The sequence below is a fragment of the Saccostrea cucullata genome, unplaced genomic scaffold (assembly GCF_032062105.1).
Source record: "Saccostrea cucullata isolate Sc308-1 unplaced genomic scaffold, CSIRO_AGI_Scuc_v1 ctg5328, whole genome shotgun sequence".
Lineage (NCBI taxonomy): Eukaryota > Metazoa > Mollusca > Bivalvia > Ostreida > Ostreidae > Saccostrea > Saccostrea cuccullata.
The window spans coordinates 12,501-36,846 of NW_026930317.1; the positions used below are offsets into that span (position 1 = coordinate 12,501).

The 24,346-nt window shown below is 33.9% G+C and overlaps 1 protein-coding gene across 1 annotated transcript in view; it reads left to right on the top strand.

Annotated features, from left to right (window-relative positions):
- LOC134283701 (endoplasmic reticulum membrane-associated RNA degradation protein-like) overlaps positions 1 to 23,863 on the top strand; it is a gene marked incomplete at its 3' end in the record, with an annotated part of 30,059 nt that extends 6,196 nt beyond the window's left edge. The window contains exons 3-15 of the mRNA XM_062766190.1: positions 6,309 to 6,469; positions 7,122 to 7,223; positions 8,770 to 8,862; positions 11,939 to 12,036; positions 12,240 to 12,370; positions 12,789 to 13,000; positions 14,062 to 14,091; positions 14,390 to 14,458; positions 15,162 to 15,329; positions 20,549 to 20,629; positions 20,819 to 20,889; positions 21,065 to 21,205; positions 23,591 to 23,863. Of these exons, the coding sequence (XP_062622174.1) occupies positions 6,309 to 6,469; positions 7,122 to 7,223; positions 8,770 to 8,862; positions 11,939 to 12,036; positions 12,240 to 12,370; positions 12,789 to 13,000; positions 14,062 to 14,091; positions 14,390 to 14,458; positions 15,162 to 15,329; positions 20,549 to 20,629; positions 20,819 to 20,889; positions 21,065 to 21,205; positions 23,591 to 23,863 (1,630 nt within the window). The remainder of the gene's footprint in view (positions 1 to 6,308; positions 6,470 to 7,121; positions 7,224 to 8,769; positions 8,863 to 11,938; positions 12,037 to 12,239; positions 12,371 to 12,788; positions 13,001 to 14,061; positions 14,092 to 14,389; positions 14,459 to 15,161; positions 15,330 to 20,548; positions 20,630 to 20,818; positions 20,890 to 21,064; positions 21,206 to 23,590) is intronic.
- Positions 23,864 to 24,346: the final 483 nt, after the last annotated feature.

Consider the following 24,346-nt stretch of genomic DNA (forward strand, 5'->3'; position numbering starts at 1 on the left):
TTGATTCCAAGTGTTTATGGTGGTGACAGTCTCTGGTTCATCAAGCAGCTGTTTGACTGGAGGAGAGGATCCAGCTTCTGGTGAGTTCTGTGTTGTGTTAATGCTGTAGCCATGTTTATCTGAAGTTAAATAACTTGATGATAAGACTCCAAGCAATTTACTAAGTTCTTCTTCTTGCATTCTTCCTGGAATGAATTTTGGTAAAGATGGAACAATTTTTTGTGGAAGATTTCTGTATGTCTGTACATTGGACATGACACTAAATAGTTTTGACAAATCATTGGTGTCTGTTGCAGTTTCCATTGAATTAATTTCATCCTTGATGTCAGACATTGTCATGTTTATTTCATCCAGATGTTTCTGTAGAGTTTGTAACTGTGTGTTTTTCATCTCATCAACTTCAGCTTTAAGTTTCTTGACAAGTTTGTCAATTTCTCTGTGCCAGTCCTCTCCATGTTTTGTTATGGCTGTTGAGAGATCTCCATATTCCTTTTCTAATTGACTCATTCTGTTTTGTACATCAGAGGCAATGACCTGGTAGGTGGGATAAATAGTCTTTGTCAATTCAGTTTGTTCTTTGATGAATTTATCCCTTTTCTCATTCACAACTTCTAAGATTTCTGATACCTTATGACCTAAATGTTGATCAGACGCAATGCACTTAGTACAAACGGGAATGTCACATTGGTTACAGTACATGGTGCATTGTTGTTTATCATGAGTGGTACATCCAGGAGAAAGAGGGTAAGAGTTTCTGTTCTTGAAATGTACAATTTTATGAGGTTTTGAGAGGTCAGCTGTAGCATGTTCTCCCACACAGCCCTTACACAGGTTGACAAGACATGTATCACAGTGCATCTGTACCACAGCGGTCTCACACAGGTCACATCGCATCACATCCTGGGCACTGGTACGGGGGTCCATGATTAAAAGTGACGTACTCTGTGCCTCTGTAATAAATACCGGTAAATGCTTGATCTGAATAATTTCCAACTGGTCATCAAGTAAAATTTTTTTTTTTAGTCAACACATTTTTAGCTCACCTGAGCTGAAAGCTCAAGTGAGCTTTTCTGATCACCCGGTGTCCGTCATCCATCCGTCCGTCCGTCCGTCCGTCTGTAAACTTTTCACATTTTCAACTTCTTCTCAAGAACCACTGGGCCAATTTTAACCAAACTTGGTACAAAGCATCCTTGGGGGAAGGGAAATAAAAATTGTGAAAATTAAGGGCCAAGACCCCTTCCAAGGGGAGATAAACAGAAAATGTTAAATAGGGTTGGGTCATTAAAAAATCTTCTTCTCAAGAACAACTGGGCCAGTAAAGCTGAAACTTATGTGGAAGCATCCTGGGGTAGTGTAGATTCTAAATTGTTCAAATCATGACCCCCGGGGGAGGGCGGGGCCACAATAAGGGAATCCAAGTTTTACATAGAAGTATATAGAACAAATCTTTAAAAATCTTCGTCTCAAGAACCACTGGGCCAGGAAAGCTGAAACTTATGTGGAAGCATCCTTGGGTAGTGTAGATATTAAATTCTTAAAATCATGACCCCCGGGGGTAGAGCTTGGCCACAATAGGGAATCCAAGTTTTACATAGAAATATATAGAACAAATTTTTAAAAATCTTCTTCTCAAGAACCACTGGGCCAGGAGAGCTGAAACTTCTGTGGTAGCATCCTTGGATAGTGTAGATATTAAATTGTAAAAATCATGACCCCCGGGGGTAGGGCTTGGCCACAATAGGGAATCCAAGTTTTACATAGAAATATATAGAACAAATCTTTAAAAATCTTCTTCTCAAGAACCACTGAGCCAGGAAAGCTGAAACTTATGTGGAAGCATCCTTGGGTAGTGTAGATATAAAATTTTTAAAATCATGACCCCCGGGGGTAGAGCTTGGCCACAATAGGGAATCCAAGTTTTACATAGAAATATATTGAACAAATCTTTAAAAATCTTCATCTCAAGAACCACTGGGCCAGGAGAGCTGAAACTTATGTGGGATTACCATGGCAATTAAGTCAAAGTGTAGATATATAATTGTTAAAATCATGACCCCCGGGGGTAGGGCGGGGCCACAATAGGGAATCCAAGTTTTACATAGAAATATATAGAACAAATATTTAAAAATTTTCTTCTTAGAAATCACTGGGCCAGGAAAGCTGAAACTTATGTGGAAGCATCCTTGGGTAGTGTAGATATTTTTTGTAAATAGCCTGTGTGCCCCCCGGGCGTAGGGCTTTTCCACAATAGGGAATCCAAGTTTTACATAGAAATATATAGAACAAATCTTTAAAAATCTTCTTCTCAAGAACTACTGGGCCTCAAAAGCTGAAACTTATACGGAAGCATCCTTGGATAGTGTAGATATTATATTGTTAAAATCATGACCCTCGGGGGCAGGGCGGGGCCACAATTGGGAATCCAAGTTTTACATAGAAATATATAGAACAAATCTTTAAAAATCTTCTTCTCAAGAACCACTGAGCCAGGAAAGCTGAAACTTATGTGGAAGCATCCTTGGGTAGTGTAGATATAAAATTTTTAAAATCATGACCCCCGGGGGTAGAGCTTGGCCACAATAGGGAATCCAAGTTTTACATAGAAATATATTGAACAAATCTTTAAAAATCTTCATCTCAAGAACCACTGGGCCAGGAGAGCTGAAACTTATGTGGGAGCATCCTTGAGTAGTGTAGATATATAATTGTTAAAATCATGACCCCCGGGGGTAGGGCGGGGCCACAATAGGGAATCCAAGTTTTACATAGAAATATATAGAACAAATACTTAAAAATCTTCTTCTCAAGAACCACTGGGCCAGGAAAGCTGAAACTTATGTGGAAGCATCCTTGGGTAGTGTAGATATTAAATTGTAAAAATCATGCCCCCCGGGGGTAGGGCTTGGCCACAATAGGGAATCCAAGTTTTACATAGAAATATATAGAACAAATCTTTAAAAATCTTCTTCTCAAGAACCACTGGGCCAGGAAAGCTGAAACTTATGTGGGAGCATCCTTGGATAGTGTAGATATTAAATTGTTAAAATCATGACCCCCAGGGGTAGGGCGGGGCCACAATAGGGAATCCAAGTTTTACATAGAAATATATGTAGAAAAAAATCTTTTAAAAAGATCTGCATCACCCAAGTTACTCAGGTGAGCGATGTGGCCCATGGGCCTCTTGTTAGCTCACCTGAGCTGAAGGCTAAAGTGAGCTTTTCTGATCAAAATTTGTCATTGTCTGTCATCGCCAGACCATTGTTAACCTTTTAGAATTTTATCTTCAATCTTCTCTCTAGAACCATTGGTCCAATTCCAACCAAAATAAAATGCTACAAAGTAAGGGATTCAAATTTGTTCAAATTCAAGGCCAGTGGCCTGGGCCACACCTGAAAATTCTGTATTTATCCTGGATTTTTGTTTTTGAAAAAAAAGAAAATGTAAACAGATCAATCTCCAGAAGTTCAGATTCCAATATGTATTTTTATCCCCTAAGTTTATTGTGAAAGCTAGTACTTTGGCAATGCAAGATTAAATTTTACTTGAGGCTTCTTAAATACTGACACTTCCTCAAATGAATACTTTAAAACTTTTAAAATATTGTTGACAGAATCAGGGACCTATATACTAATATGTAGTATATAGGTCCCTGACAGAATAGTAAAAAATTAAAAAATTACCAGTAATTAAAGCTAAAAGTTATACAATGTACAAAGAAAAATTAAGCAGGTATATTGCAAACTTGAAATTACTGAGACAAAGCTAAAATGATAGACAGAAACCAAATTGAATTACACTGCAGAATAGAATAAATACTCCAATCTTTCGTGGACCTTTTCATATTATGGCTTTTACTCATTAATGTTAAATTTCTAATTCATAAACTTTTTAGCTCACCTGAGCCGAAGGCTCAAGTGAACTTTTCTGATCAAAATTTGTCCGTTGTCTGTCGTTGTAGTCGTTGTCGTCATTGTTGTCGTCGTCGTAAACTTTTCACATTTTCATCTTCTTCTCAAGAACCACTGGGCCAATTTCAACCAAACTTGCTACAAAGTATCCTTGGGTAAAGGGGATTCAAGTTTGTTCAAATGAAGGGCCACGCCCTTTTCTAAGGGGAGATAATTATGAATTAGAGAAAAAATTAATGGCATTTTTAAAATCTTCTTCTCAAGAACCACCGGGCCAGGAAAGATGACACTCATGTGGAATCATCCTAAGGTAGAGTAGATTCAAGTTTGTTCAAATCATGACCCCCGGGGCAAGGGTGGGGCCAAAATGGCCGACCCAAGTTTTACATAGGAATACATGTATATAGGAAAACTCCTTAAAAATCTTCTTCTCAAGAACCACTGTGCCAGGAAAGATGAAACTAATGTGGAATAATCCTAAGGTAGTGTAGATTCAAGTTTGTTCAAATCATGATCCCCGGGGCTAAGGTGGGGCCAAAATGGCCGACCCAAGTTTTACATAGGAATATATAGGAAAACTCTTTAAAAATCTTCTTCTCAAGAACCACTGGGCCAGGAAAGATGAGAGTCATGTGGAATCATCCTAAGGTAGTGTAGATTCAAATTTGTTCAAATCATGATCCCAGGGGCAAGGGTGGGGCCAAAATGGCTGATCAAAGTTTTACCTAGGAATATATAGGAAAACTCTTTAAAAATCTTCTTCTCAAGAACCACTGGGCCAGGAAAGATGAGACTCATGTGGAATCATCCTAAGGTAGTGTAGATTCAAATTTGTTCAAATCATGATCCCCGGGGCAAGGGTGGGGCCAAAATGGTCAATCAAAGTTTTACATAGGAATATATAGAAAAACTCTTTAAAAATCATCTTCTCAAGAACCATTGAGACAGGAAAGATGAAACTCATGTAAAATTATCCTCAGGTAGTGTAGATTCAAGTTTGTTCAAATCATGACCCCCGGGACCAGGGTGGGGCCAAAATTGCTGACCCAAGTTTTACATAGGGATATATAGGGAAACCTTTTAAAATCTCCTTTTCAAGTATTCAAAGCCATGATTAGTGATATTTATATATGGAATCATCTTCAGGTGTAGATTCTAGTTTGTTCAAATCATGAACCCCCGGGGGTTTAAAATTCAAGCCCCCCCCCCCCACCTCAGTAAACTTTTAGTTCTGATCTGATATTTGCTTTTTCCTAGCTGATGTGCTCAGGTGAGCGCTGTGGCCCCTGGGCCTCTTGTTACTGAATTATAAGTAGGACTTTTGGGAATCAAAAATGGTCCATATATTACCTAGCTACTGGCAATACTTTTATCAGAGTCACAATGTAAGACTAAGTCCAATACTTGAATAGTTATTTCCTTAAAATAATTCAATTACCTATTATTCCACAAAATCAGATAATGTGTATATATTAAATTTTTGCTTTGAAAAAAGAGTTGACACTCTGTGGGCATCCATCTTTTCCTTAATCACATATAGAAATAGGCCTAAGACAAAATGAACTGCTATTTTTAGCTGTTATTGATTACAGGTAAGATTTTTTTACCTGCTCTTCAAATTTACCACCTTTATTTAGCCTGCTCTTAGCTGGTTTTTTTTTTTGATCTCTGTACATGTTTTCAAAACTGTGACAAGAGCAGTAAGCTTATACATCTATTTGTTTTTAAGCTATTTTTATCAGCATTGAATTAATTAAAATTAAAATGATTACCTGGCTAACGTCATAAATATGGTCGTGTCTAACCTCCATGCAGTCTACCTTATCCCTCGGTGCTCAGATCATGTGACTCAAAATCATTCCACTGGGTCAATGTCATTTGTAATGGAATGATTTAAATATCTGTATTCTGAAGCTCTATATACAGTTTTGTTTTATTGATTTTTTATCTTTAAGTTTTAAAAAACTTGTTTTATAAAGTAGTAGACTGTGAGGTTAGGAGATTTATCTGTGCAAATTACACCATCTTGTGAATTTTATCAAATTTATGAACAAGCTGATGACTGGTTCATAATCACAAAGGCATGCAGATTCCAGGGCCAGCCAGCCAGCCAGTGTGCAGGGTGTACCCCCCCCCCCCCTTTGACTACATTGCCCAGATCTAGAGGGTGGGGTGGGGTTTGGAGGAGGGATATAAAATGTAACTATAGATAGTAAAGTTAAATTAACTAAAATTGATCTTGGATCCCCTCTAGAGAAAATTCCCCCTCCCCCCTCGAAAACACAGATCTGTGTTAATTAATTAGTATGAAAAGTCACAGATAGAAGCTTTAGAAGTCAATGTATTTTACCTAGAAAAACTCTCTTGTTTGAATTAAAAGCTTGCTTGTGTTTACAGAAACATCCCCATCAGACGACTATGATTACTTTGTGGCTTGTGTCCAGTCTCTATCACCAGTGTTCTTGGAAGCAGAGGAAATATTACACACCAATCACTGGCAGGAAATCTGGATCAAACACAAGCCTTACCTTAGCTGGATAACAGAGGCTCACCAAAGGGTAATGGAGATTTATCAATTATACTGATGATTCCTCATTTTATGTGAGTACATATAATTATACAATATTATATTGCAAACTGAATCTAAGATATAAAATTGCAACAAAATATTATGAGTGCATAATCAGAAGATTTTTAAAAGAAAAAAGAGTTAATTTTATTTTACGAGTGATGCTTCTTGCAAAATTATGCAATATAAGTAACTCCGAGGATTGCAAGTGCACATTTACAGATCTGAAATAATCGTATAGAACTTGTGCAAAATGTATTTCATTGGTATACCCCTTCATCTTCCTCTTGGCAGATATAAGTTGTACATTTCTGCCATCTGTAGCAAAAAAAATCAATTATCATTCAAAGCCTTGCACTTTAGATGGATAATCTTATTTTATTTTATGAAAAAAAGCTTCATATCAGAACGAAAAAAGGTTTAATATGTGTTTGTCTAACACAGTTTCATTTGATTGGATGCGTTGGAACATCAAAGTGTGATCTTTGAAACTTATAGTCAAATCAGCCAATGGGGAGATGAGGGGAGACAAATCGAATGCCTGGCTTAGGGAAGTTTGTGTAGAACAGACATATTGTAAGGAATGGTAGCCTTATTTTATTAAAAATTTGATTTTATTTGTGTATTATATTTTTTTTCAGGTTGTAGAAGATTCACTTAAGTTTTTAACATCTTCAAACGAATCCCATCACATCCTGGGTTTACAGCTGGTTTCCTCTATTTTAGAGAGAGCTTTGGGTGATGTAAGTATTTGTCATAATATGTTGACGGTGCGACCGTTAAGGCGAGCGCAGATACTTATCCAGATTTCATTTAGATCGGACTTGTCAAACCGCACGTGACATTCGATGCGGTTAAGACTCTGATGTCACATGACATCATTCGTTGCTTTACCAAACTGAAGCCTGAACAGGACTGATATCAATCAGCTAGTATATGACTATTTTCTGCAATAAACAGATAATTTCATGAAAACCAAGGCAAGTTTATTATTCATTTAACTTTTGTCGGTATTGTCAACGATGCATTGTGGGTCCAAATTACTGCATCAAAAAATTCTATGGAATGAATGTGCAGTAGCCCGAATTTTCTCTTTGCCCAGGCGTTGTCGTTAGAGCTCGTAGTTACGAGCGTCACTTTGCAATGCTCACTGCGCTTGATATTATCATATGATTGTCAATTTATAAAATTGCAGAATTTTAACAATCAGTCAATAATTCTTCAGTTTAAGATATCTCTCAAGTTTGGCATTCAACAATGTTACTTGTACCGGGGTAATTTGGTTTTGTTTGATTCTTTGTTGAACATCTCTTCTGAAAATTCTTCACTCATATTGAGATATATGCCACTTCTTGTCAGTGGAAGGCTGCAAATTCTCCTTGATTATCAGGGCCTTTGAGCAGTGAGGGACCAAAGGACACATCTCCCTGTCCAAGTGGAATTCAAACCCATGACCAAAGAATCAACTCCTTATATTCTGTGATTCTAGAGCATTAAATGCTCGAATCACTGTGCCATGTGGGAAACTATTTTGATTATGACCTTAATTGACATATAAAATATAAGATTTTTTCTGTACAGTTGTATTTTGATTTTTTCCTTTAGTTTTATATTTAGAAGACTAAAGTCATTGTCATTACTGTAGAAATAGACTTGTTTATAACAGTTAGTTCCAGTATATTAATACTTGTTAAATGTATTAATTGCTGTAATCCCACATTCTTGGAAGTTTGTTTTTCATACCTTGCCCATGTAATCTTATACTGTACATTCCTAAACTTTAAAGTTAATGAAATACATAATCATAACATAGGACTGTTAATTGTAATCAACAAAATTGCATATTTTAAAGCATCACGATTGTGTTTTGATTCTTGCCACAAAAAGTTCCTCAAAAAATGTAAGGCCTATTTCATGGTGCTAAGTTTTATTTTTATGACAGAGAACAGATTATATTGACTGGATCTTAAATGGATGAATTTTTAAAATTATTTGGATAAAATCCATTCTGTTTGAATGAAAATTAAAGTACTTTATACCTTTACGAGTAAAGGTCAAGGTTGAAGAGGAAGCTAAGAAGGGGGAGGGGGGTTAAAGACAGGGGCAGGAAATAATGTTTTTAAAAAACCCTTAACACCCCCATTAGCCCTTAATTATGAATATTGTATTTTCACAGTCCCGGAGACATGTACAGATGATGCGATATAAGATGTAACCATCTTTTCATTAAAAAAAATATACTTCACTATTTAAGATTTGTAAAATTTTCATGCTTTTTTTTTGTTGTAGGTTTTTGAGGATGTAAGTTCCATGCAGTGTCCCTCTCTCCTTAAAGACATTCTGAATTCAGGGGAAATAACTCAGGTGTTTGGAACAAATGTGGTAAATGTTATTTTTTTTTTATTGTTAATTGTTTTATTATTTATGTATATTTACATTAATTATGGACATAACAGACAGATATTAAATAATGTTCACACTTGCTCTTTTCATTCATAATAATTATGTTCCCCAAACGGAGTTTGGGAACATATTGTTTTTACTCGGTTTCTTATTATTATTATTATTATTATTATTATTCTTTTTTTTCTTCTTTGTTCTCCGGTACTTTTTTTGTCCGCGAGTGTTCTCAGAAACTGTTCACCCAACTGAGCTAAAACCTTTTTAGGGTTAATAGGTGTGTAGTGTAGGTGTGCAACACGAAGGTTATTTTGCGCGCATACGCATGCACGTGCGGGCGCGTGAAATGAGTGAAATGACGGATATACTTTATATAGCCATAACTTTAACATTTTCTGATGAAATATTTTAAAACTCATTTAATAAGGATATATTAATAGTGTAGACAATGTGACACTGTCAAATTAGCACGAACTCACGCGCATGCACGTGCGCTTCGCTCTGATTGGCTGAAACAAAAATCTCAATATCTTTTCTGTTTTTTGACGAAATGCTATGAAATTTAAAACATAGGCATACTTTAGGATGTCCTACAATATGATATATAACAATTGTCATGAAAGCACGCGCATGCTCGTGCACTGCAATCTGATTGGCTGAAACTTTAAAAGGCTATAACTCCCTTGTTTTTCAACCAAACAGGATGGGATTCAGAACATAGATAGACATTATGGACTCCTACAAAAGAGTATGGTCATCATGCACATGCATGCACGTGCATGAACGTGCTCTTTGCTCTGATTGGCTGAAACAAAATTCTCAATATCTTTATTGTTTTTTGACGAAATACTTTGAAATTTAAATCATAGGCATGCTTTAGGATGTCCTACAAAATGATATATAATAATTTTCATGAAATCACGCGCATTCACGTGCGCTGCAATCTGATTGGCTGAAACTTTAAATGGCTATAATTCCCTTATTATGCAACCAAAATGAAAGGGATTCGGAACATAGATAGACATTATGGACTCCTACAAAAGGGTATGATCATCATGCACATGCATGCACGTGCATGCACGTGAAATGAGTAAAATTACAAGTATACTGGATTAAACATATTTTTGAATACTTTTGGATTAAATGCTGTAATATTTAGTATAGAAAAATATACGAATAGTGTAGACAAGATGATATGGTCATTACGCACATGCATTCAAATGCGCATGCGTGCAATGCTGAATTTGAATAAACTTGATATACTTCTGGGTAAATATTGTTAAAGTCTAAAATGCATTGTGTTTGTCTTATTTAATGAAGCTTACAGAGAATATGGCACAAAAGGGAGTTGGGGAGCGTTTGGGGAACATCTGTAACGGTTCCCGTTACAATTAGCCCTAGTTAAACATGTATTGAAATTCCCCCATTTAATAATTGTTGATTTTATTCTAATCTTGTCTGCCATTGGGCATTTGTCCTGTCAAATCGGAATAATTCCTAGGCATTTACTTAGGACATTGCCATCATGTCATGCAATAACATACAATGTCTAATTAATAATTAGAAAAAAATTATAATTACATGTGATGTATTATACAATATTTGTAAGCAGACAAAAAATTTTGATGTTTATATATTATATATATTGTTATTAGTCCAATAACAAATCTTTTTACACAGAAGCACTTGTTTGTACATGCTGGATTTCAATTGGTATACTGTAAATCACTTTTTATTCGCGAGAACTTTATTTTCGCGTAAATACGCGAGACAGTGTGCTCTTGAAAATTTAATTCTCGCGTATAATAGTATTCCTTAGGATTATATAGAGCAATAGCCACAATTCGTGAAAATTTTTTGTCGCTAATCAAGAGACAATGACTATCTCGCGAAAATAAGGTGTCGCGAAAATTTAGTGATCTACAGTAGATTTTATTTGTTAGTTGCAGGGTAGCTTGAGGGGTCCTTTTGTTTTATAGTTTGAATGTACTGCAAAAAAGATCATTCAATCTATGGATCTGTGTCTACTATTTTATTTTATTGTTGATTTACTGTAAACCAACTATTTTTTGTGTCATCTTTTATTCACGATTCGTCAATTTGAAATCAATCTGCCACGATTAATTTTCGCGACTGAGGAAACGTTCCCTATAAATACTTAAGGAAAATGAATCGTTTGCAGCAATTAATATTCACTAGTTAGAATATAGTTCATGGAACTCACAGATATTTCTTGCATGCAAATAAAAGTTGGTTAACAGTATTTAGCTTTGTTGTGGATGCATATGCATGTTCCTCTATCATCTGATTTTGACCCATAACATACCAAAAAATGTTTACAATTTATCAATATTATTATCTTGTGGTAATTGAACTATTTTCATAATATCTTGAAAGATTTATAAGCACCAAAAAAAAATGTGATATCTAGGGCAAATGACTGGTAATGTACCTCAGTTTTTAGTTAGGAAGCTTTATATACTGACTGTAGTAGCAATAATTTCAATCATGTTTTTTTGGGGGGGGGGGGTTGATATGTTATTGAGGAGCTTCTCATGTGACCTTAATTCTGAATATAAGTGATCTTTAAAGGTATATGTTACCTTTGTCCATGACATTGGTGAATGAAAAACATCTGATATCTTATCAATTAATTGCTAGAGAACACAAGTAATTCCTGCCATTTGTATTCAGATGTCCTCTTCTGTCTTAAAGTACATTGATGATAGTAAATAAGTCCTACACAGGAGAAATATCCTTATCCAATGCCAACTTAATTAACAGCTTTTATTTTAATGAATTTAACTATAAACAAGTGCCTCCAATATATGTGGAGGCATTTCAGTGAATTCATTACTTGCATGTAGTTTTTACTGTTTGCATTGTTATGTTCCCACCTTTATTCATTATCTGAATGCTGTAAGATTTGTGCTTAGCAACACTGTTGTATAAAACACAAATTTTACTTGTAAAATATGACACTCTACTTTTTTTAAAAAGTTAAAATTTAAAAATTATTTGGTTGGCTTCTTTGTTTTCTGATAATTCTATTGTACAGATCCAAATATTACGGGTATTGATTGGTCCCCCAACTTCTCTAAACCTGAGAAATATTGTCTGGCATGGATTTCCAAATGTTGGGGAGATACCAAAGAGGTATGCAGTCTTATATTCTTAAGACAAAATTTGTACCATATTTATTATCTAAAATTCAAAAGGATTGACCTTTTTAATTCAATGAAAAATACTGGATGATGGAGCATTAATATAATAGTAGATATGAATGAGGTTTCTGACTTGAAACTGATTTACAGTAGAGTCAGGATATCCTTTACTCTGTTTGTAAACCTGCCTTATAGATATGGATGTTTTCTGTATCTCTCCCTGCCCAGTTTGGGAAAACTCCTGGAAGCGAGAAGTAAACACATACAGGTCCATAGACAGTTGATGCAATTCAAACTGGATCCAGACTTTACCTCAAATATTCCAGGTTAAAATTATTTTCACATTTTGGAGAATATGCCTTGAAAATGAAATGGCATTTTGATAGATTTAAATAAATTATTTCTGTATTCACATTTTGTTGTTTTACTGTAGATTGGCAAATATTCACGATGATTTTAATTTCGCTATGTTCACGATTTATTAATTTTCCGCGAAATTAAACCCATCATAAATTTTATTATTAGTTTTTAAAGTGTTTAAATGCTTATAAGAAATTTTGGATTAATTTCTTACAGCGTGAAATTAAAACCATCGCAACTGGTACTTTTTGAGATATCGTGAAGTTTTAACACTGGAATGAAAACGACTTATAGTATCTGCAAGACATTATGCAATATTGCTCAGATGTTTCTGTTTTGTCTGTATACAGTATAACCAGCCCAGTAATGTTTTGTTTTGTCTAGACATGAGAAACAAATTGCCTCTGGTGAGAGAGTTTGTTGAAGGAACTCAGGGCATTCATGGCCGTCAGAGATTGATATTGGATTCCTTAGAGTTAATGGCCAAAAAACAATATTCCTACGCCACCATCTTGTTGCTTCCCCAACTGGAGCATGTACTAAGGCTAGTGTTTACCAAACAAAATGGCTGCTCAGAGAGACTTCTAACAGCTGAGGTGAGTCATTTGTTCTGAGAGCTTTGTAGCAACCACTATTGAAACAACGCCGCTTAATGATAGAAATATCATTAAGTGTTGCTATGCAAGGCTTAATGTCATAAATCATTGCATTAATGGTTGACATTTTCAGCTGCTAATGCTAAATGACTGCTTAAAATGAAAGAGTTATATCATTACGCGATTGAGAAAGTCAAATATTAATGCAATAATTTATGGCTATATTTCTGTCATTAAGTGGGGTTGTATCATTAGTGGTTGCTATAAAGCTTTCCTGAACATCTGTTGTCCACCATCCATTCCTCTGTAAACTTTTTTAACTTTTTCAACCTCTTCTCAAGAACCATTTTTAACCAAGTTGGCACAAAGTACTGTAGATGACTTAATTTTCGCGACACCTTATTTTCACGAGATAGTCATTGACTCCTTATAAGCGAAACATAATTTTCACGAATTGTTAATATTTCTCTATATAATCTTAATGAATACTATTATACGCGAGAATGAAATTTTCGCGAGCATATCGTCTCGCGTAATTACGCGAAAATAAAGTCCTCGCGAATAAAAAGTAATTTACAGTATTGTTCATTTGGTTTAAAAGGAGATTCTAAATTTATCAAATAAAGAACCAGAAGCTGAAAGAAAATACTTTTTTTACAACAGTGTAAATTTCTTGCTCAAGGATGCAGTTTATAAGCATTTAAAATTTCAGCATATGATACTACAAAATTGCTTGAATAATTGCTCTTGAAAATATTCCACTATAATTATGGTATATCAACTGATTTATAATTATAATAACCTAAACAATATACAGTCCATGCAGCTACTTTAATCGGGATTCTTGTCTTCCCAAACAAAGTAACTGGGTTAATGAAGCCTTCTGATCTTAAAAACTACCTTTTATTATTGGAATATGGTTAAAAAATATGTTTCAATGTAACTTCTATTCCTTAAGAATTCATCTGTAAGGTGAAATGTCTTCATTATTAGCATACAAAATGATTATGCTCAATTAAACAAATTACCAAATTTATTTACTTGTTCATCTTTTTTTTCAGTCCACTACACTCTTTACTACATTTGATGAGGTCAGATTTTTTTTATTTCTTACTTCTAATTTTGATAGAAATTCTGTAATTTAAAAGCTTCATACCTTGTAATTATATTTTCCATACAGTGACTATTTCTGATACAATGATGAGACAATTATGACAGACTTGATAATACTAACAATAAATTTTAACATTATAATACCATATTTCATTCTGCTACTTTAAACAAGACAAAAAATTTTTCAGAATACTGATTATTGTTCTATTTGAAATTGTCAATGCTAATTAAAGATATAATTAATTTTAAGGATAATATTCATTTTCTCTACAATAGATTTTTGACAGACATTTACCAAATGGAGAAAGGAACAAACTTCCAGAGATGCTTGGAGAAAATCTCATGGTAACAACTTTTTTCTGTAAATATTTCCAGCTTTTTTAATTTACCCCGGTACTTTTTCTACCTCAGGTATAAACTTTTTATGCTAAACAATTAAATTGTATCTAAATTTAAATAAACTAATAGATGAAGCTAAATTTCTCGAGAGCAAGAGTTTTGAGGATGATCAGGGATTGACATTAAATGATAAGTCTAGTACATGTACTCCATAACAAATTGATCTTAAAGTAGATATATGTACTTGCCTGTTCCACTATGATTATTACCATATAAACTAAAACAAAACAATAGTGCATGAATACTATAAGTAAGCCCATCTGATCTCTACTGACCTTACTTACATGTACTTCCAACCATATATAAGTGTAATTTCCTTGGTACAGTAAAACTTGTTTAGTATGAACTCGGATATTGTGAATTCACGGATATAGCAAAGTTATCTTGGATCCCAAGCTATATAGATTTAACAAATTCCTTTCACATATGTAATATGAATTACTGATATAGTGAAGTAATTTCATAGGTCCCAGTGACTTTGTTATAACCAAGTTTTACTGTATCTTGACTCTTCAATGTCAGTTAAAGATATTTTCTTGGCCCCACAAGCTTTGAGATAACAAGTTCTGACTGTAATTCTTTGGTTGGGTCTTCAAGTGTCACTTTTTCATGTTTATATATTTGTTGAATTGTGTGTTTGATTTTTCAGGACCTTCTATTTGACCTTTTAGTTTACCCTGAGGGCCCCAGGGTCAGAGACAAAGTCAGTCATGGAGAGGTTCTCCTGCAGGATTTCCCAGAATCCTTAGCAGAGGCTGTTCTGGTTGCCATGGTGATTTTAATTCTGAAAAGCTCCAAAAGTGCAGACATTGGAAAGGTACATGTTCACATGTTCTTGTGTATGTGATTTTGAATTTGACATGCAGTTGTTTTCAAAAGAATCATTTAATGGTCCTTGGGCTTTCTGAGTAATAGGGCTACTGTAAAACTAATGATTATAACAAAGTTCTGGGGACCTCTGAATTTATGAGTTTTACCGCACATGTAAATGTGCACTTGAAAAGCTAGAAGCAATTGTAGATGCAAGGTATTTTCCTGATTACATCAATTTTTTTCTGCTTTCTGTGAATAGACACTGAGAAAAATTAAAAAAAAGAAAAAGATTGATATGATCTGAAAGACCTGCAATTTCTTTTTTTTTACTTCAAAGTGCTGAGCACTTAGTGAAGAAACAGTTGCTACCTATAATTTCAATAGACTTGGGTCAGTCCCTTGATCTCCCAATCACAGACCTAGTACTCTAATGAAGGTAAAAAAGAAAAAAAAAAGAAATGATTGATTTTAATAAATGGCAATGGAGATTTTTGAAATTTGTGTGATATTTTAAAAGATCATAGAATATACTTATATACTGTAAATCACTTTTTATTCACGAGAACTTTATTTTCGCGTAATTACGCGAGACACTGAGCTCGCGAAAAATTAATTCCCGCGTATATAAGTATTCCTTACGATTATATAGAGGAATAACAACTATTCGTGAAAATTATGTCTCGCTTACAAAGAGTCAATGACAATCTCGCGAAAATAAGGCGTCGTGAAAATTTACTGATCTACAGTAAATTAATACATTGTACAGTTAATCAGCACTTTAGATATTGAGTCCGCCAACTGAAATTTATGATGCAAAACTGTAGCTAGATTTAAAAAAATCCTTAATCCTCTATCAAGTACTTTCCTAGTTGACATCTGCACAAAGTGTGTTGGACCAAAATATTTTGCAAACCAAACTGGCAGTATAAGAGACGAAATTTTCGATGATCTCAATTCCAGGACCTGGAGGCCTATTAACAACAATTTTGTAGGGAGTGTTTTGTTGTGAAAATAGTGAAAGAATATGTTAGGAACCCACGGTTGGTAATATTTTGAGAAGACATTTTATAAACATGGAAATAAATTGAGAAACAGTGCACTTTTATGTGCCCAATAAATACACAGTTTATTTCAGTGGGTGGCACTGTAGCTCTCCGGTCTGTCAAAATATTTTTTTTCGGAGAGCTACAGTTCTGCAGCTTTTTAAAAATATGCTAGCTGTATTCAATTTCATAATTACTTGTAATATATTTATCTGTATATAGAGGTCACTGCTAGGAGCAGAGAAGCTGAATAGAAACAGTCAAATGATTTTTTTTTTTCAATTTGATATTTACTTCAAGAAGAAAGGGAAACAAATGCAGAATGGGTTCACTTTTTGGGTATGCTTGAGGATGGTCAGACCCCCCTCCAGGGAGCTGTAAAGCAAATACTATTTCCTTATAGAGCTGTTACTGAGAATAAGCAGTAAACCAGGTAGACCAATCAGAATTAGCAGTAAACCAGGTGGACCAATTGGCTTGTTGACAAATCAACAAGCTACTTGGCTTGTTGACCAATCAACAAGCTACTTTTTTTTGGTTGGAGACTCAGTAAATAATAAGTAATTGGTAACAGAACAGACAATGAATGTTAAAGTATACTTAAAATTAACATTTCTTTATGTTAATTTCAATTGATTTAAAATGAATGACATTTAAAATCTTTTTTGTGTAAATTTAACTTAAGAAGTTAATGTTTTTCTGAACATTTAAAGCAGAAAGAATAAAACTTCTTGATTTTTTATTGCATTTACCTGGTATTTTCATCTGATTTTTCCAAAAAAAAAAAAAAAATCCAAAAACATTTTTATGAAACGCAGCAAGATTGTTTTTTTTTCAAATATACATGTATATCTGCTTTATCATTTACATACATTATCTAAGTGCTCACTGAAGTATTTGTAAACCAACATCAAACATTGAAAAATTGTAAATGTAATATTAAATGGAACAGTCAAAAATTTTCATCATTTTCATGACTATGATATTGGGTTTGACAATATTTATCATACACTTAATTTCAAAACTGGAAAAAAAAGAATTCATACACCTACTCTTTTTAACTAAAATTGTTTGTAAATTGAATGTAAAATTATAGCAGAAGACCATCCTAATATTAATTTTGCTTGAGCTAATCAAATGAAAATTATTGGAAAATGCAGGAAAATCCCAAAGGACTGTGACAGCAGAATTAGACAAGTACTAGGCCATTAATGTTTGACAAATAGAACATCATACTTTTAATATGTCAAACAATTAAAGTGTGCATGGCATTGACACACATAAAAATACTAAATATATGACATATCTGATTTGGCAATTAAATCAAAGAGGAAAATTAATATGATTTTCATATTAAGTATATATCAAATCAGGAATCTTGAAAAAAAAATCAATTAACAACATTTATATGGGATGTAAAATAAATCAAATGACATGGTTTTTAACAATTATTATTAATAAGTTCCTTACATATGGAATTTGTGGAATGACATTTATCTCTAAAAGATGAAATCATCAAGAAACCTTTTTTATTTGTTAAGTACTAGTATTTAAAGCTTGTATTTATCAAATTATCACAACATTTTACATTAAACAAGTTGGAACCAATTGTCAATTTGGAATAATTAAAATATCCTATATAGGAAATACATCTGTCGTGCAAAAAAATGTACAATTTTATTTAGGTCATTAAAATACATTAATTGTAATGCATATCAATTTATTTATACATTTGCAAATATTTATTTATTAAGGAATAACTGTCTTATTTTTCGATTTCATAATGTGATCAATCGATTGGATTGCATGATAATTTGCATGCATAAAATTATCATGCAAGCCAATCGATTGATCATCTTCATGAAATTGAAAAATCTGACAGTTATTCCTTATATTTACATGGTATTGATTCCGCCAATCCTCGTGCTACAAGCCCCGCTTCTTGTCTGTTATTTGTCCCGTCCTTCATGTGATTTTTTTTAACAGCGCCTGTTGATGAACCAGTACATTGATGGAGAAATAAAGTACATTGACATTTTGTAATTTTATCTCGACAAAGACATCGGAAATGTAAATATTGATATAACACTACTGAAAGCCCTTCGGCTTCATTGAATTTGATCTCGTGACCAACCCGTATTAATAGCCTAATAGATGTTTTAAAGTGATACCTTATTTCTTAAATACATTGTATATGGTATACCTTTTAGCAAACAAGTTTTTTAGCTAACCTGAGCTGATTGTGAGGCCCAGATGAGCTTTACTGATCAAAATTTGTCTGTTTTCTGTCATCACCATTGTTGTTGTCATCGTCTTTGTTGTCGTAAACTTTCCTCTTCTCCAGAACAACTGAACCAATTTCAAATTAATTTGGCAATCCTTGCATGCATGGGTATCAAGTTTGTTCAAATGAAGGGCCATTTCTTTTTCCAAGGGGAGATAAAAAGGAAAAATGGAAATATCTGGTGAAATATTTTAAAATCTCCTCAGGAATCACTGGGTCACAATAGATGAAATTTATATGAAAGCTTCTTGACACTGTGTAGATTCATGTTTATTCAAAACATGACTCTGTAGAGTAGGAGGGGGCCACAATGGAGGATCAAAGTTTTACATGGAGATAAATAGAAAAAAAATCTTTAATTTTTAAAAATCTCCTTGAGAACTGTAAGAGGTATGGATTTGATTATATTTTGCTCAAATATTGCTTGGCACTATTGTTTTTGTAGAATGCCAAAGTCTATCAATCTCTTGACCTTGAAACTTTACCTTAGACCCAATTTTCAATATAGGTCATGGTGCCAATCACAGCATATTTTTTGACATATGAGAAGTAAGTCTGTGCTATTTTAAGCATGTACACTGTCATCAGACAAAAAATATCATCATTTAAGTTGATATGACCTTTAAACTTTGAACTAAGTACTTCTCAAAAATAATCCAGACAGTTTAAATTTAATGTGGCATTTGAAATTTGAGAAGCATGGCAAGGTTACTCTTGATGCTCAAACTTCCACTTCTCAGTACTATATAGCAAAGAGCTCAGACTCTCAACCTCTAAACCCTTGATTTCTCAGTCAAACTGCAAGTCCAGGCTTCAGGGCCACCAACAACTAAAAATCTCAGTATTGGTGGCCCGGAAGCCTGTTACGCAAAATTGTATGAGTAATTAATCCTCGATACCTAAAAGTTGCTATATTATATACCTGAAGATTGACCTTAATTACCACCTTTACCTGGGCAAGGAAACATTTGTACATTCAGACACGTGTACACCGTACCTGGGTGTTAAAACACATGTGTATCCATATTAGTGAGGCAGACCATAAGGTGACAGTTATCACCTTACACATCAAATTCATACTACCAGTAATAGCTAACTGAACAAAGATCTCTTTTCTAAGAAAAACATAGTCACATAATATATAGCAATGAAAACTCATATACTGTATCAGCACATATTTTTGTGGGGGTCAAATTTTTTGAGGTTTGAGGAAAAAATATTGGTTTGTGGGGAGTATAGGTTAATATGGGATTTCAGAGAATCAGACTGCTGATGAGAAAGATGACAGGTCTATGGAACACATTCTGAAATGATGTTTTAATACATAATTGTGTTTTTGTAGTCCATGTTTTAAAATGGCTGTCTTCAGAATAAATGATCCAGCTTTCTAATACCTTTAGAAATTTGTTCCTAAACAAATCTATACGGAAAAAGTCTAACATTTCTAAAGTTTTGCTCACCAGGCATAAAAAAAATTGATGTTTAACTTTTAAGTGAGATGTTGGACCTGTTAATGAGATGTTGGACCGCTTACCTCAAACAACTGGCGGAGCATAATCTCATTTGCATTTGTTGATGTTCAACAGTGACGTACCTCAGGTTTACATTAAGGAAGACAGTACAATATACATGTGTGTCAAAAAAATATTAAAAGGTATAACAAAACATTTATTGACTGTGTTCTCGTGCAGATTGCGTTTTGTCGACCCTTGAACCAAACAGTCTGGCTTCGGCCTAATGGCCTCAAGAAAACAGTTTGGTGCTTGAATCCAACAAAACACTGTTATGTTGCCCTTGAACTCAGTCAATAAATATATAATAGCTGGGATAATATTTGAGATGTCAGTGTTTAGGATACTGAAATTCAACTTCAGTTTTCTTTTTTTATTATTGCAGAATGGGTTACTGAAAGAACTGACAGACTTTGAGTCACAGTACTGCTCTGTTTTCCACCCTATATCAATCATCAAACAAAAGGTAAATGTAAACATACGTATAGGGAAATATTTTAAAACTTGAATTCTTTGCGAATTTATTTAAAATTAATCTTTATGAATCCCCATTAAAGGGTTTCAGCCATCATTTGGCAGTAAAAAAGAAGAATCTATGAATAAAAGGTATTGTTTACCTAGTATTGTATAAATTGATACTTTTAAACAATTGTAGATTGTAGAAAGTGTGAATATTACTGCTTCTTTCCCTGATGTCTTGAAGTATGAAGAAACATTGACTCTAAGGCAAGATTGTTTCTCAGAAAAAAATTTTTTGGGTGTAATAAAATACTATGATTTTACAGTGAACATGGAAGATGTAGAGAATTGTTAATCGGTATGAAAAAATGAATCCTTTATTTATTAACTAATCTTGCACTTAATTAATTAATTAATCTTGCACTAAATTAATCTTATACAGAGACCATCGACAACCATTTCAGTTGTACTTTGCAGACGACAGAAGGGTCTATGATGAAGTACAGGGTGTCACAAAAGACATTGTTTTGTCTGTCTCTGAGAACTGGTGTTTTCCTCACTCTGCAGAAGATATAAATAAAAGGTTCAACACACAACATTTAGAATTTAGCATGTACGAGGGTTGATCCAAAAGTTCGTGGAATTTCTTCGTAAAATTTCATAGTGATTAGATGAAAGCAAATGACAGGCATATTCATAATATAGAGTCATAATGCAACAATATTGGAAAATTTCATCACTTTCCAATTACCAATAAGGTCCCACGAGCTTTCTGAAAATGGAATGTTGTGAAACCCGGGGGAGACTTCGAAGTAACGTAAAGTTGTATATGCCACGTCGCGTTATAGAAGCATCTAGCCCTAATGTCCAATTTGACTACGTATTTCTATAAAATACCGCCCTTTTCTCCATTTTTTTCTCAAGAAAAGCATAATTATCCTCTTGCACCAACTTATCTTCATTTTTCACTCTTATTTCAAAATACTACCCATCTTTCCATATGATGTTCCAATTTCAGTAACAATGTCAAGGACAGCACGGCAACCGGCAACGTCCATTAACGCTTTTAATTTGTCTAGGGGGATACGCACTTAAAACAGAGCCTCCAAAAAGCGGACCACGCCTTTAATCAACGTCCATGGAAGTTCTATTTTTCTAAATTTCTTATGCCACTAGGAAACCAGTAGCTAAATGCATTTTTCCCAAGCCTATGTCAATAATGTACGCGTTTAAGATAGAGTGATCCCGGGTTTTTTACAAAACGTATGACTTGACCGAAATTTGACGTAGTCTAACAACTTAAAGATGAACAATAAATCATCAACTTATAAACTAAATATCCAGTAAATTCAGTAAAACTCTCACACAAAGGCTTATAAAAGATCAAGCAATCGTAATAATGACATAATTTTGGATTTATATACCACATAGGGCGGTTTAATTCTCATTTCACGTATTAAGAATTTAAACAATAATAAATGCGTTAATGTCTCCCCCGCATTTCCAAACAACCGTTTCTATGGCAACTGCCATAGAGTTACTATCAAAGATATTTAAAATGTTTTTCAATTGAAAATATTCCTCAAGTGTCTATATTTTCATTTGTAATTTTCAACTAATTCCACTTAAAAATAAATAAATTATGAAGAAATTCCACGAACTTTTGGATCAACCCTCGTATATAAATAACTTAATCAGTTATTTCTGTGATTGATTTTTCATTAAAGCAATATGAGCTGCATCTTTGAAAATTTTATTTTGCTGTTAAAATGTGTTACTATGATAAATGTGTATGTAACTTAAACTTCATAATCAATTAGACTAAAATAAAGCAGAAGAAAGACTTCTATATACAATGCAGTATACAGTTTTACAGAAGAAATTAATTTTGTACAGGATGACAATAATGTAATTTTGATCCAATAGAAACTTTTTGTAAATACAGGGCTCGACATTAACGCTTGTCCGGTACCAATGAAAACAAATTACGGACAAGTGAATGTTGCTGGGCACTTGTCCGATTTGACAAGTGATTTTTTATGTAAAGAAGTCTTTAAATAATAATAATAAAAAAAACAACGATTGAAAAGTTTATCAAATAAAGATGGAAGCAGTACATAAACCTGAATTTCGATCCCGATATCAATCGCTGTGTAAGTACACTTGATAGGGATCGATGTTCACTAATTGCATCCATACTACGGTATTGCATGGCGTGGATCTTACGACGTTTGCGGGTTTGGAATATATTTAATTGAATTACAAATTCACTTGAAAACATTTATGTTGTCAGGACAGAAAGTCTAGATAAAATTTTGTTTTATATGTGTTTGTCTTATTTATCAATAACAACACTAATGTCTAATTTCTTAATTTAAGTAATTGTTTTCAAGTTGACAGAATAAGATATTAATTGAAAAATTTTCGGACAAGTGAAGTTGAAGTTCAGACAAGTAAATATCTTGGTCACTTGTCCGAATGGGCAAGTAGGAAAAAAAGTTAATGTCGAGCCCTGAAATAGTTCTTCCATTGCAAATATGATCAACAGAAGTTTATATTATTTTTTTTCTGTCATTGAAATAATTACAATTTTGCAACAAAAAATTCAGACATCGAAGTTGCAGCTCATATTGCTTTAACATACCAATATACCATATTAAACACATGTAAACCATTTTGCTGTTGTCTCAAACATAGTCCATTATAGGTTAAGTTGAAAGTACTGGTATTGCTATTCACATACAGTCAAACTTGTCTAATCTGGATATTACATATTCTGAAATCTTGTCTAATACGAGTAAAATTCAAGTCCCTTGAAGTAATTTCAATTGTTTAAAATGTGTAAATCTGGAATGTTGTCTGATTTTGCCAATTTCTTTGGAACCAATGGTGGTTGGATTATTCAGGTTTTACTGTAATTTCATGAGAACTCTTGCTCTCTATTCTAAACTAATGATTGGTGGATTAGTCTGTTTCAGATATTCAGTGATGGGAGACCTCTAGTCCGGGCCCTGATGAGGGAGAGGCTGTCCACACTCTACAGACTTCAGGCCAAAGAAATGAGAGCAGAGGGAGGGGGTCGTGGGGAGGCTGAAATAGTGGGTCTATTGTCCCGAGTCCTTTTGGAGTTACACACAGTCCTACAACAGGTGCTTGACTCCCTTAGAACCAAACAGGAACTGCTGGGGAGGAAAGACCTCAGATCAAGACAGAGGCAGAATCTTAGGTCTCTTATAACAAGGTATGGTTTAAGGGAAAAAGGCAGCACACTAACTGTCTTATTATTAAGGAGATATGAAAACTCAAGTTAATACAGATTATTTAAGAATCTTGATGTCTTAAAAGGAAGCTAGAACTCTGATTATGTAGACAGAGACAGAACCTTATATGTATCATAAGAAGGTTATAAATCGTATCTATAGACAGACACATATTGTATGTTTTATCAGGAAATTAGAATTCTGATTTAGATAGCAACAGAACCTTGTAATAAGGAATTTAGAATTCTGATCCAGTTAGAATTATTTTTGATGTTACAACAGTTCATTTTTCACCACTGTGCCCATATTTAATTTCTGTTATTTTGATGTTACAGCAGCCCATTTTTTAACCACTACACCCGAATGTACTCAGTACTTTATATGTTATCTTTGATGTTACAACTGCTCAATTTTTTTTTTACCACTGTGCCAGTAATGTACTAATTATGTTCCCCAAACGAAGT